The following is a 15236-nucleotide window of genomic DNA, read 5'->3' as shown; positions in this document are numbered from 1 at the left end:
CTAAATGCAGCTAATGATTGTAGTGGAAATAATTGCTTTTAAATGATTCCGACTTCTAATTAAGTTAAAATACTTAAAAATTCTATTTCAAACAAAAGTGTCAACCTTTCTTTTTAATTCAATTCTACTGTCGAGTTATACTTGCTATTAACAAAAAAAAAATTGTTAAACTTAACACATTTTACTTATAATAAAGCTTTTAACCAATGGCGTAATCTAATGAACGCTTAACTAATTTTCATTATCATTTCGTTGACAAATAATCCAAATAATATAACAAGTCTTCGAAATTGGTTTCTTATAGTTCCACACTATTTTTAACTAATTATGTCAGTTGAGTTTAATCCTTTTTATCTTGTTGATAACACTAGTTAAAGTACTAGTTTTTTAATGAATTAGCACAATCTAATAGAACTGTCCGAACTTACTAACTTAAAATGTTTTTCCTATGTGACTTGTTCTAAAAGTAATTAGAATGCGGAGTATAGTAAATAAGCATGTATATAGGAATACCTTCTTTTAATTTAAATGAAGATATTCCCGTATATTTAAAATATATAGTTATTATATAGTTTTCGTCCACGGCCTTTCTCCCGTTTTAGTGTTCTTTAACAAAATAATAGAATTTAATTGAATAAAAATGTACCGAATATAAATATTAATTAAAAAAAAAAATGAAATGTATGATAAGATAATTTTAAATCGAAAGTAAAGAAATAATTAATTATGTACTGAAGATCTCTCCTTATCAATTTTCTCATAGATGCGCCCTGTAACTATTTCTATGTATGTGATCTTTGTACCGAGCTCTGTAGAACTATTCTGTTTCTCTAAACCCCACATAGAAATCTATCGAGATATATGAGAAAGTTATACGCGACATTAACTTCAATAATTTATATTTATAATACTTGATAGATATCATACAAGCCAGGTTTCAACTTAACGACTCTCGACTGGGGCATCAATTGTCGGTTTCTTGCAGATTTTACTGGACCAACCATGTTGTTAATTAATTATATTCAACGCCCATTGGCTATTAATTAATTAATTTAATCTATAATCAACCCTCATTGGTTATTTACGCTTGCAACAAGTATTAAATACAATATTTATTCCTATTCATGTATATAAATGTTGTCGACATCAGTAAACGTAATTAGCGAATATTTATAAATAAGTTGCGTACGAATCGTACGTTATGATTTACGTGCGATGAATAATTTATTCGCATGTTATCGTCGGACGTCGAAATAATTGTGTTTTCCAATAACGATTTTGTTTGTGCTATTGTGTCAAATTTTAGTTTTTGTTTTTTTTTTTTTAATTATTGACACGTGGACGAAGACAATTTTTAAACTGACAATTAAACAACTCCAAAAGTGTCTTATATATGTTACCATTTATTTTCTATTTAAAAGTAATCAATAATATGTTTATTTTTAGGTTTTTCACGGGATCTTACTTATTTTTACCTGTTAGTACCAGTGGTTCAAATTTGGAAATTGAATTTTACACCAGTTTCGGCCAGTTGAGCCGTTCAGCTGATATACAATTACTGTTAATACAATTTAGTACTAATATTATTAATTTTAATAAAAACATTTAAAAGATGTGGATTAGCTTAAAAGTTCTAAGCTTGAAGTTAATGTGGTGATCTCATTGGGTCGTGATTGAAGGTTTTAATTAGACCACGGTTTCTATAGTAACCAAGGTCGATAGTGTGGCAGTCTTGTGGAATTCCTGTTTGTTTCGTTCATTTGTAATATGAGTACTTCTACCATAAAGCTTTATGAGTTGTTAATATTTATATAATTTACTATACTTATATAACAACTTAAATATACTTTATACAAGATAACATAAGATAAAAATAACGAAAAATACGTGCAATGTGATACGTATATGAATTTTAATGTAACTACTAATTCTTAGGTAATCAAGAGCGTGGGTAGTTAGCAGGTCAAGGACATCTGGTAGAACTAAAATGTGATACAAATGTCCGATTAAATCAACTTTTATCGAACACGTTGTTTTCAGAATAAGGAAATCACGTCAGGCTGAAATAAACGTGTCAGTGTAACTACAGTGGTCCATTTGTCTAAACATGAATAAATGTACATAAAGACTATATATACAGTTAAATTGAGAACCACCTCATTTTTCGGATTCAGTTAAAAAAATCGAGCGAAATCTGTATTGACGTCCATTCGCGCAGCATCGCGTAATGAATATTCAACAGCCTAGATCATAACGAGGGTTTATGGAAACCAATTTAAAATAAAGACGGACAGTATTGTACGATAGTTTCCGAACGTTGAATGGAATTAATTAAATTTTTATACATTTATTAATCCGTAGCTTTACAGGCGATATTTTTAATCATAAAGTTTTTAAAACGATATTACTTTTTTTCCGATCCAAATTAGGCAAACGTCTAATTTCATTTACTCACTGTCCATTTAATTGTTTCTTTTTTTTATTGAATTAATTGTTTTTAATATAAGAATACGTTGTTTTTATTATATAATATATATTAAAATAAGAGGAACACTACGCAACATACTTTATTATCAAGAAACAAGAAATGTCACAAGAAACGTCAACATTTTCAAATGATATGATAATTGTTTTAAGGCACAAAATAAACAAATGATATATTGCCCATTTTTTGTAATAGAAACAGCAACACTATTAAATATGCGAAATGTTTTCTAGCTGATCTGTAAATGAAGCATTATGGTTAAGGGTTAAACTCAAACAAAATCGTCCATTACATGCACTTAGTTAAGTCATAACTCCTAAAATTCGAAGTATAATATGAGCTCCTATATTGTTAATATCAAGAAAATGTGCCTCAGATGGAACAATTGATAAAAAAGCTCCAGATCCAACAGTATTTACTCACGCTTTCAAATCAGACGATGCTGCAGAACATAAATTAGCCGACCTAATTACGTAGTGCTGAACTAGTTTGTGTTTACAAATCGTGAATTACCTTTGTAAGTTCGTCGACCTTTACAATAATTACACTAATTTGTTGCATGTTTGTACCATTGTATGTATCTTCCAATCCTTTACTTGTCTATATTCATTATATGTTCGCGATTCCATTCCGATGTAACTTCTAGGACCAATTCTTTGTTTTTTTTTGGGGATGAGCTAATGGCCCATATAAATGGACTTCTCATAGAAGACGCGCCGTAAGAAATATTAACCATTCCTTACATCGCCAATGCGCCACCAACCTTGGGAACTAAGATGTTATGTCCCTTGTGCCTGTGATTACACTGGCTCACTCACCCTTCTAACCGGAACACAACAATACAGAGTACTGCTGTTCGGTAAAATATCTGACGAGTGGGTGGTACCTACCCAGACGGGTTTCCGGGATCTCTTCAATTGAAGAATAGGAAACCAACTGAACGGCAACTATTATGTTTCGATTCGATTGAGATAAACTGTCAATGTGTTAGTAGAATTAGCACACGGCACTTGAATGTGTGTTCTATTCAATACCGAATAAGATTTTTTGGTTGACATAATATTGCGTTTATCTGCTGCTCTTATATCCATACCTAACCGCTTTCACGTCTTACACACTCAAAAGATCATCATGAACTTAACTTATAACGTCAGGAGTACGTAAAAGAACATAGGGTACCTAACACACCTTATCTTCAAACGAAACCGCGGGCGGATAATTAGTGCTCTAGTTTTTATTATATAACTAAAACTTTATCACAGTAATATGAAATGGTTGCAACATTAAACTAATGGTCAGTTTCACAAGTGCCATATCGTTATCATTTATTGCGATCCATATTGAGGTCTTCAACCTGCATCGTCGTATGCAATTTTAGTTCACAGTGAGGTAAACGCAACACTTATGCGAAATATTACAAATGAAGAATCGATATTTAGTTCAAACTACGCGAAATTGGTCAGCCAATATTATTACAACATTTCTCAATGTTTTATCTGGAATCATCTTTATATGCATATTTTATACAGCAACGATATTTTTATCTAACGTTGGTAATTTATTTTATTGTGTACGTTGTTTGATACATAATGTATATCAAAAACTACTTCGTTCCTACCGGGTCCCATGACAGCTGTTTTATTTACTCCATATTTTTTTTATCGAAAACCATTCATTTTAGCCGAGATGAGCTTGAGCCGAGATGTCCCAGTAGTTAGAACGCGTGCATCTTAACCGGTGATTTCGGGCTCAAACCCAGACAGGCACCACTGAATATTCATGTGCTTAATTTGTGTTATCATTTATCTCGTGTTCGGCGGTGAAGCAAAACATCGTGATGAAACCTGCATGTGTCTAATTTCAACGAAATTCTGCCACATGTGTATTCCGCCAACCCGCATCGGAGCAGCGTGGCGGAATATGAGAGGAGGCCTTGAGCCCGGCTGTGGGAAATTTACAGGCTGCTAATGCTTAAAAAAACAATTTTAGCAATTATAGCGGTAAGTGTCTTACTTCTATTTTGACTGTAGTAACATTTTTTGCATCGATCTGCGCAAAAGCTGATAGATTATAACTCGCTGCGATAACCTATATGTCTGTAAGTATGTCGTCATCTATTTCATTCTTATCTGAAACATTTGCGACTGTTACAAAATCGTATTAATTTCTTTTATTGTGATTCACGTCGAACACGTCTCAACCTGTTCCATATGAATCACTCTCCTCTTGCCCACGTCGTATTGTTTGTTTCCTTTTGAAATAAATATTGATAATAATATACATAGATCGGATTCCATAGCGAGCTTACGTGTTAACAACCACGCTTACATACAGATAAATATTTAACCAATCGCATTAGTTGACCGTCTTTTTAGGGTTCCGTACCATAAGGGTAAAAACGGGACCGTATAACTAAGACTTCGCTGTCTTTCTCTCCGTCGGTCTGTCACCAGGCTGTATCTCAAGAACCGCAATACCTAGACAGTTTAAGCTTTCACACAAATACTAAAAACAAAATAAAATAAATATTTAAGGGGAGCTCCCCTTCATGGCAACAGGTAGGCTCTTGAAATATTCACAAAATATTCAGTTGTATTTTTATTTTAATAATAAATAATACTTTATGAATGCTGTTCAGCGGTGTTCGGTTTAACATCGATTTCTTTCTTTCTGTCACCATTGACAAGATTACATACTTAAACTATCTCGGTCCAATCGTTAGCGGAATGTCTCGAAAGAAATTCCGCCAACCGTTGGACCATACTAATTCCTTTAAAGCCCTTTGTCAAGTCATACATAATATGTTATTGTATATGCTTGTTATACGCTTAATGCTTTTACCATATATGTTCGTGTATTTAGTTATTTGTTACTGAATTATAAGGACTCAATAAATATAGTCACATTTTAAACTGGCGACTATTACTGACGGAATATTAACCAAAGGACGCATTGTTGAGTTTTCATAAGCTTAATCAATTAATCATTATTTGTGATGTAATTTTGATGACAAAAACAAATGCAATATCATCAAATATTTAACATTTTGTAATAAGTATGGTGAAAGTATAATAATTTAATCAACCGTAAGGCAATGATTCGTGAAATCTAATACATAAACACAACGAAATCGACCACTAAAAGGGTTGTCAGCCCCTTTCACATACACGCAGCGCATTTGCATGCTCCGAATGCTGCCAATCGATGGAACTCCCCCCTATAAGGGGGGACACCCTATTGTAACTTGCGGCGGCTCCACACAGAGCCACTAGCCTGTAGATAATTAAAACGAAGGCCGCGTGTTGACCGAGTGCAACTGTGGCGTTGCGTGCAATTTTGACTATTCGTCAATAGCTTCATATGTATATCGATCTTTATATTCAAGAATATACTTTATTCTAAATTCAAAAATTAATAAACAAATTCTATATCTGATTTACAATTGGCAACATGTTTAACTGATTTAAAAAAAAATCACAAGAACTCTTGTTTATCTTTCCTTATATATAAGGTTACTTGATCTTAAATTAATAAATTAAATTAAGGTACGATAAATAAATGATAATATATTTAAAAGTTTAAATAAATAATAGTTGTTAAAATTAATCACGAGTGTATTAATAAGAATTAATTGTTATTGAAAAATCCGTATAAATAAATTATTTCAAAGTTAAACATAGATCACGTTCACAGTTGAAAAACATAGATCATATTTTGGAATGTGTACTTATGTGTATATTTTTGTTACAGCCATGAGCCCGAGGGCGGCGGCCGGTGCGGCGAGGGGCCGCTAGCGCGCGCGATGCAGCCCACGCCGCAGGGCGGCTCGCCCAAGCGTCACGCCACACCTGCGTCTGGGCACGGTATGATTATTTTTTTCATAAACTTACCAAATATAAAAGTAATTATCGAAAAGTAAATACATTACGGATATATGAATAGTTACGGATTCGAAATTGAATGACTCCTTATCCGATTGTTTCGTTTGCTTTTAGTTACGAATATTATATTATTGATAAATTGTAAAAGGGATAGTTATAAGGTAACAGTTTGATTTTATTTGTAGGTATTTAGTATTAGTTATAATCATAGAAAAAACAAAAGCCTTAATAAAAAAAATATAGTTTATATCGGATTACGGCTTCAAAGATATTTTTATTTCGGATATCCGCTAGTTTTCGTTACGGTTACGGAGTTTCATAAGATCTCGGATTCACTGTGGATTCATAATTCTACAAGCGTATAGAGGCTTTAAGTGACTTCTAATAGTCTTAAAATTCAGATTGAGTGACTGTTAATAATAATATGTAGTCGCATTCGAATAAAGTAAATCCACGAAAATACTCACCGACGGCAAAGTGTCTGTGTTGATATGATGTCGGAAAATGTTATCAGATCTACCATTATAATAACGATTAATAAGAATACGTTTAAATTGTAATTCTAGCTCATTACAAACTCTACAGATTTTAACATTATTTCTGTATTTAATTGACGCGATATCATTGGTCCATATCTTGATTAATCCGTGTTATTCATTATGGATTCACGACAAAATGGCGAAACTTTGGGAGTAAAATTAAACTGGATATAATTTGTTAAGTTACAGTGTTCTATAATGAATAAAGATGTAATCATGAAGAACTGTTTATATTGCATAATTTATCATAGATTTTAGCTTATTTGTTTATCTCTACTTCGAATAAAATAGGCCATACGTTATACTAGTTACTTAGAAACTACTACTAAGATTACTACGAATAACGGAAGTAGTAGTAGTAGGCTGAAAAGATGTGAACGTAAATGTAACAATTCTACTGCCAGTAAGCAAAACAAAGCATTTTTTTTGTAAATATAGTTAACGTTATACATTTGTATTATGACCCAGTTTTTTCAGCACATTTGCTCACAAATTGAGAAAACTACTTTTGACGGAATACTTGAAAATGCATGAAAACACCGGCCAAGGTCGCGATGCGCTGGAAGGCAGAAACAGAGAACGCATTTTCTCGTAGCGTCATTTCCATAATGAGTTTTATCATCCAACTCGTTACGTACAAAGATGTTTAATTAAAAGTTAAAATTCGTAACAGATCTTAACTCGAAACGACTCGGTACTCGTCGTTCGCTTTTGTATCGAATTTTAATTAACTTTTCCATTTGAATATTGTTTTAAATTCAGCGAATGTGCGATAAAATTTTTGATTGAATTTGTTCGTCTGATATTGGTTGTCCTAATGGAAGTAATGGTTAATAATATACTAATTAAAAAAAAAAAACTCATATTAAAAAATTATAAAATTTAAAGTATTATTTACATTTACATAATTACATATTATGTATTAATAGCGTTTATATATCGATATATATATATACAATAAATACACGCCTCCACGCCTTTTTATCTTTAATATAATCTTGTATTAAATATAAGTTAATTATATATAATGTTTATGTTTAAATATCAGTGAGAGTAACAACAGATATCAGTGAGATAGTTAGATTTGAATCAGAATATCGGAATAGATAAGACACTTCGACGCTCGTTAACCGCCACTAAAAAGAAAATGACAGGAGGCGTCATTATAGGAGCCGGCGCTGATGTCACCACTTCCGATGTTGCCGACGATCGGGCCACGTGGTTACTAACGAGCGGTCCATTTTAAGGTTTCTTTACCAAATATAGTTCAGAATTTTGTCATGTCCGGTTAAAGAGGTAAAGCTACAGACGTTTCACTGTTGAGCTGAATCCTGCTAAAGAGAAGGTTTTTGCTTATTCCGTAATCCTGTTCGAATATAGGTTGGTGATTACAGTGGCAGAATTACATCCGATACATACAAGTTTCCTCTCAATGTTTTCCTTCACCGCAGGGCACGAGAGGTATTGGTGCACTTTTTTAATCGTCCGTCTGTTCGTTTATCATTCTTAATTTTTTTTAAAACCTCGTCTTGCGTCTGAACTGTATTCGTTTTCCAAGTGGTAACTTCAATTATTCTTGACAAATCTGTACTGAATGAAAATAAAACAAAACGGATGGAAAAGAAACTGAGATTCTCGTCGGTTCATCCAATTAGAATCTACATTCCGAACCGGTGGTAGCTTTATATTTAATACTGTAACACGACGATTCAAAAGTGTTTAGAAAAGGTTCCTAAAAAAAGTCAATTTGGATTTTCTTTGGCGCTATCTGATTGGTGAACATTACCGTGATATCACTACAGGAGGTACCACCACCTAAACAATTAATGACATTATTTTTGTATAAGAGTAATAGACAAACACTTTTATTTATATCCTTCAGAAAAGAACCGACTACAAACTCGGTACTCTAAACCACTAAGTTACAAGGACATGTTAATTTAAAATTTAATAATATATATATATCTCTAACAAGTTTGTCCAGGGTAGGGGGCGTTCATGAATAACTCTGACGTATTGTATAATGGGTTATGGCGGTCGGTAAAACGACAGATAACATTTATTTATGGCCTATCCAGCCTGGCTTCGGCGACATCCTTCCGCCCGCATCGCTGTCACGATATTTAACCGAAATAAAACGTTACGAGTTGTGATTGGTGCTACATCAGCTAGCTAGCTAGGTTCTCCGTGTAACAATATAAAAAAGTAAAGTACGTGCCTTTAACTCCTATAAGTGTTCCTCTACTGGACTGAGGCCTTGTCTCCTTTTGATGGAAGCTCCAATGTGAATTGGTGACACATGGTGATCACAATGTTTGCCCACATCTCACGGTATTAATTAAGACAATCAGCCTAAGCACACTAAATTATGCTGATGCTCGGATTTGAATCCGCAATTCACGTTTAGGATTCCAATCTAACCTTACGTGAAACGGAGATTATTTAAAACAAAATGTGTTTTATGGTAAAGCAAATTACAACGACACTTCAAGAATTGTTTCTTAAGAAATTTAAAGCTTATTGCTACAATAATAAATGAGATACAGTAAACATGGCGGTTTTATTATTTATTTAATATATATATTTTAAATACTAGAAAGCATTTACAAAAGCATATGTAATATAATTTACTAGATTTTACTAAAAAGTAACGTGAACTTAATGAGATATCATACACAACCGGTGGTAGCGGTTTCTAAAGTGTTTCCGGTGACATAAAAAATCGGAAGTTGCCTTAATAGAGATGTGGAATAACAAGTTTGACGAGTATTAGATACGGATGTTGAATCGTAAAATCAAATTCAAGTGTAGGTGTGGGAATATAATTACAATGTCATAATTTTATTGGGACATTAATTGGGATAACATCTTAGTTCCCAAGATTGGTGGCGCATTGGCGATTTAAGCAATGGTTATTAAATCCATGGTGATGGTGACCAATTATTGCCATCAGGTAGCCCAATGGCTCGTCCATAATTATCTCATAAAAAAAAGATCGACACTTCGCACTCGATTATTGATTTCCTACAGTTATACAAACATATCCGTTAGTAAAGTAAGGTAAGCCTGCTAATAGTCCAGTACTTTGGAGCTTATATCGTGACGCTGCTCCAATGAGGTTTGTGCATTCACATGGGGCAGAATTTCGATGAAATTAGACACGCCGAGCACGAGATGAATAATAAACACTAATTAATCACATGAATATTCAGTGGTGCTTGCCTGGGTATGAACCCGCATTCATCGGTTGAGATGCATGCGTTCTAACAATTGGATCATCTCGGCTCGTATATGCCTTATGTATGCCGTAACATTTTAATTTAATAATTGGCTCAATTACAATATTTGAATACCCGACCCATCGACGAAGTGATGAGATATGTACTGTCGCAACTTTACTTTAAAACTGTTTGTTTTATAACTGTTTATTCTATATTATTCCTTTATAACTCTATCGATTTATAAAGCTCACACAATCAAATCAAAATATACTTTATTCGAGTAGCCGAGATGGCCCAGTGGTTAGAACGCGTGCATCTTAACCGATGATTTCGGGTTCAAACCCAGGCAGGCACCACTGAAATTTCATGTGCTTAATTTGTGTTTATAATTCATCTCGTGCTCGGCGGTGAAGGAAAACATCGTGAGGAAACCTGCATGTGTCTAATTTCAACGAAATTCTGCCACATGTGTATTCCGCCAACCCGCATTGGAGCAGCGTGGTGGAATATGCTCCAAACCTTCTCCTCAAAGGGAGAGGAGGCCTTTATCCCAGCAGTGGGACATTTACGGGCTGCTAATGCAAAAAAAAAAAAAAGAGTAGACTTTTACGATCACTTTTGAATCGTCATTTGCCAAAACTATATTAATTTAAAAACTCAGAGATGTTATATAAAAGGTCCGTCGCTTAAAACTTTCTGATAAACCACGATCGTCTTTACAGCGAGTTCTAACTGAATTCTTACAGAATAGTTCAAACATTTCTACTATTGCTCGACAAATACCATCGAGAATGGACTGAAGGTAAATTTTCCGTCGTGCAAATCATCCGTGTGTTATATTTTATTCCGAGTAGAAAATCAATACGGCCGGTATTAAAGTTTCCTCATGGAAATCTTAGGAAAACCTAATTTTCCGGTAATTTAACGCTGTCGCGTTTCCAGCCCGTGAGTTACTTAGCCGAGTTCCACTGAACTATACAATTTGATTATTCAATGAGCTACACTATTTGCATCTCAACTACTTGATGTTCTTCCATATAACTACGTTACAATCGAATCGCATGGATTTATTCATAGAGCTTCAGACCGTATAAGGTATGTATTGACATTTATTGGTGTACGATTCTAGCACTGACGAGGAAGATACGGCCCGGTTACTTAGGCTCAATAGCGAGTTATTGGAATGTTGGATTCCCGTATAGCTTTTCATAAATTAGTATGTTTATATGAGATTAATATACTTCGACATCGATTAACATGAACATCGGCGCGTTGACCTATCATATCATTGCGTGGAGAGAGTATATATAGACTGAGCTTATGGGATGATCCTCTGTTACATATCAACTTCTACTGTTCAATCATATACAGAGACAGGACAATATACTAACTCTGTCACGTTTCCGGTAGTCCTGTAAAAAACTCTGCAAAAAATGGATCACCTAATATGACCTTTTAACCTTCACCTTTCACCTTTGCTAATTGACATTGTCGTGAATAGTAAAAGCCTTTCCATTAATGCGTTGCCAAAATGTTCTCCTTAAAATTATATAGAAATCCATAGGCGATATTTAGGGTACTGGGTTGTATCTACTTAGGTGTCACTATTTTACCTACTTTACCTATTTTACTTGGTGGTAGGGCTTTGTGCAAGTAGGTACCATCCACTCGTCAGATATTCTACCGCCAAACAGCAGTACACAGTATTGTTGTGTTCCGGGTTGAAGGGTGAGTGAGCCAGTGTAACTACAGACACAAGGGACGTAACATCTTAGTTCCCAAGGTTGGTGGCGCATTGGTGATGTAAGTAATGGTAAATATTTCTTACAACGCCATTGTCCATGGGCGTTGGTGACCACTTCCCATCAGGTGGCCCATTTGCTCGTCCACTTACCGATATCATAAAAAAAACCTACCACTAGTAAACATCGATAGTATGAAATTGTCATGATGTTAGTGTTATATAGTCGTCCATATCGATATACTTGTTAAAACTATTTAATCGTTTTAAGCATGCTGTCCATTATCTAAACTTAATAACTCTGATTAAATACCTAATTTCACTTATATTGAAAAATATTTAAAGTACAGTATGCTTAAGTTCTAGAAAAGATTTTCAAACTTTTAATTGGAGTTTATCAATTATTATTATTTAATTATTTGATTGTAAGAGGATCTCGATCTTGAACTTTAACTTTCTTTTAGAAGGACCACTTGAAAAAGTTCGTATATAATTATGGGTTTTAGGAAAATAAAATGGTATTGAGTTATGATGTTATTATTAGCTCGGGTTTCTGAATTAAAATATGTCATCGTAAAATTGTAAATACCGTTAGATTGTAATTTATCTCGCGAGATTGCGAACTGTCAAAAGATTGTGAACCGTCACATGCTGCTTACAATTTAACGCATTACTTTTCGGTAGATAATAATCTATCGAAGTGCGTAATTTCAGTTCTCATATAAACACTAACCTAACCGAAATATCGTAAAATATGGAAATTTTATTTTGAGTTAAATCACCGTTCAAAATATTTCGGCAGTTTATAATCTCGCGAGATAGATTACAAACCAACGGTTTTTACAATTCTACGGTGATATGTATGTATATATAACCTTGGCAGAAGTTGCCCTGTCTGTTAAAGTTATGTAACGGATATATTGACGGTTTATATGGATTATACATAAATTTGAATAAAGTATTAATACAAAGACGCTTCTTGGGATTAAGAACGGGTGGGTGTTGAATGATAATCGATTTTTTTTTATTGACGCCAACGATTACATTCCTAGAAGTTCAGCATGCTAATTGTATATTTGTTAGAGAATTTGACTTGACTTGAATATATATATATAATAACAATTATAAAGTTTGTACTTGGGAATATTCAAATCCTAGTTTACTATGGTAGTTGCTCGCCCCGACTTCGCACGGTTGAAATAAGTTTTTTTTTTAAATAATTTCTGAAATCCAATCGCAGCGCCGACTAATGACCAATCTAAACTACCCAGAAGGCAACTCCAACAACATCAAAATCGGTCTAGCCGTATGGCCTATTTATATATATTGATATTAGAGAGAGAGAGATAGAAATACGCAGATTCAAAACAGATCACAATTTTGCTCCTTTGTTTGTCTGTAGATTTTTTTTGCAAACTTCGACAAATAAATATGGGTTTATTTATATGTCGTGCTTTGTTTAATTATATTAGTTTCGTGTATAGGTTTTTTTAGTATTCAAAAAACATATCTCGCTTGTAACAAATTCGTATGAATAGACTCTTATATTTTATAGTAGTAGGCGAACAGGCAAATGAGCCCCGATGAGTAAGTCACCACCAACCATAGACATTGGCGCTATTAGAAATATTAACCACTCCTTACATCACCAATACGCTACCAACCTTGGAGCTAAAACGTATGTCTTGTGCCTTTAATAACATTGGCCCATCCTTCAAACAGCAATGTTATGTATTGCTGCTTAGCGGTAGAATATCTGATGAGTGGGTGCTACCTACCCTAGACGGTCTTGCACTATATGGGCCACCGAGTAAATACATTTTTGAACTTCCTATGGATTAAAAATTGCAATCTGATGCGATGGGTAGTGTACGTTAGTACATAATTTATGGTGTGTTTTGTAATCCCCGATAACCTAGATCTATAGGACAATCGCTCTCTCGACTTTTCATCAACATCAACCATTTCTTCTTCCAAGTTTTTATATAGTAAACTTTTCGATATTACTTACTTAATTTACAGTACGACGTATAATAATAATATTTTATATATCTAATGTTTCCATAAACAAATATTTGAGAGAATACGTAACAGCAACAAATGTTCCACTTCTTGGATAACTCCTCTTCCCTGGAAGGAAAAGTTTGTTAGTTAGTTGCTTATCCTCACGCTCCAATGCAAGTTGGTAAATACACTCGATACATCATTTCGCGCACATAAATAGATAAATATTGGACAACATCACATACATTACTCTGATCCCAATGTAAGTAGTTAAAGCACTTGTGTTATGGAAAATTAGAAGTAACAACGGTACCACAAACACCCAGACCCAAGACAACATAGAAAACTAATGAACTTTTTCTACATTGACTCGGCCGGGAATCGAACCCGGGACCTCGGAGTGGCGTACCCATGATAACCGGTGTACAAACTACTCGACCACGGAGGTCGTCATTACTCCGTGCAGGTATCCTCATGATCCCTTCCCCGTCATATATTAGAACATCTCATGAAAATTAAGTGGTGCTTGTCTAGGTTAGAACCTAGTTCGTTTAGGACCTATTCAAAACTCTTGGCCATCTTGCATCTATAACATAAAAATAAATCTTAAATCTAACATTTGATAATCTTAGCCATACTTGTTTGAAGTTGACCCGTGACACGTCTATCCACTGAGCCATTCCCGATTATCTTTTTCATAGCATAAGTAGTTTTAAGATACTTATAAGGTATTAAGTTAAATAGAACGATCGGGGATTAGCATGGATTCCTCCATTTGACGCCCTACTTTACAAATATAAACGAGATTTAGACTTCGTTGAATACTGTTTTAGTTTAATACAATTATACGAACTAATATGATTTATACTTGATTGAAATCAATGTGACTATATATGATAAAATATTTAAAAAACATATATTTTTATATGCATATGTAATACTCGCAAAACTTCGCTATTATTTAAAAGTTTTGTTTTGTTTTTATAAATTTTGAAACCTATGTCTTTTTTTATACGTTAGTTCAGTTAGACTTGGAATTTGTTGAAAACAATTTCCTTTAATTTTGTTTACGTTTCTCATTTTTTTTCTTATACAGCCGTAGTGCCAACCGGCCAGTGAATTTTTTCGCTCCTTAAAATTAATTATTTGTTTAATTGAAGCAATTTAGTAAATTGCAGTCAAGAAACCTCTTTAATAGTCTGCACATCTACGGATGAAGCTCTTCAAAATGAGACCATTACCGATTTTTTATGAGTTATCGTCCCATAGTCACTGGGACAAAAATCGGCTTACGCTATTACTATATAAGATTTAATATATGAAGTACTAGTCGTCGTCCACGGCTTCGCTCGCGTTTAAGATGTT

General features: G+C 33.9%; 1 protein-coding gene across 10 annotated transcripts in view; it reads left to right on the top strand.

Moving 5' to 3' along the window:
* Positions 1-15236, top strand: part of LOC125073613 (focal adhesion kinase 1) — a 163998-nt gene that overhangs the window by 132692 nt on the left and 16070 nt on the right. For all 10 annotated transcript variants that reach the window (XM_047684517.1, XM_047684514.1, XM_047684513.1 and 7 more), the window contains one exon: positions 6236-6348. In XM_047684517.1, coding sequence (XP_047540473.1) covers positions 6288-6348 — 61 coding nt within the window. In that variant the 5' untranslated portion in view covers positions 6236-6287. The remainder of the gene's footprint in view (positions 1-6235; positions 6349-15236) is intronic.

Source organism: Vanessa atalanta, chromosome 24, assembly GCF_905147765.1.
Source record: "Vanessa atalanta chromosome 24, ilVanAtal1.2, whole genome shotgun sequence".
Classification (NCBI taxonomy): Eukaryota; Metazoa; Arthropoda; class Insecta; order Lepidoptera; family Nymphalidae; genus Vanessa; species Vanessa atalanta.
This window is presented reverse-complemented; position numbering and strand designations above follow the sequence as displayed.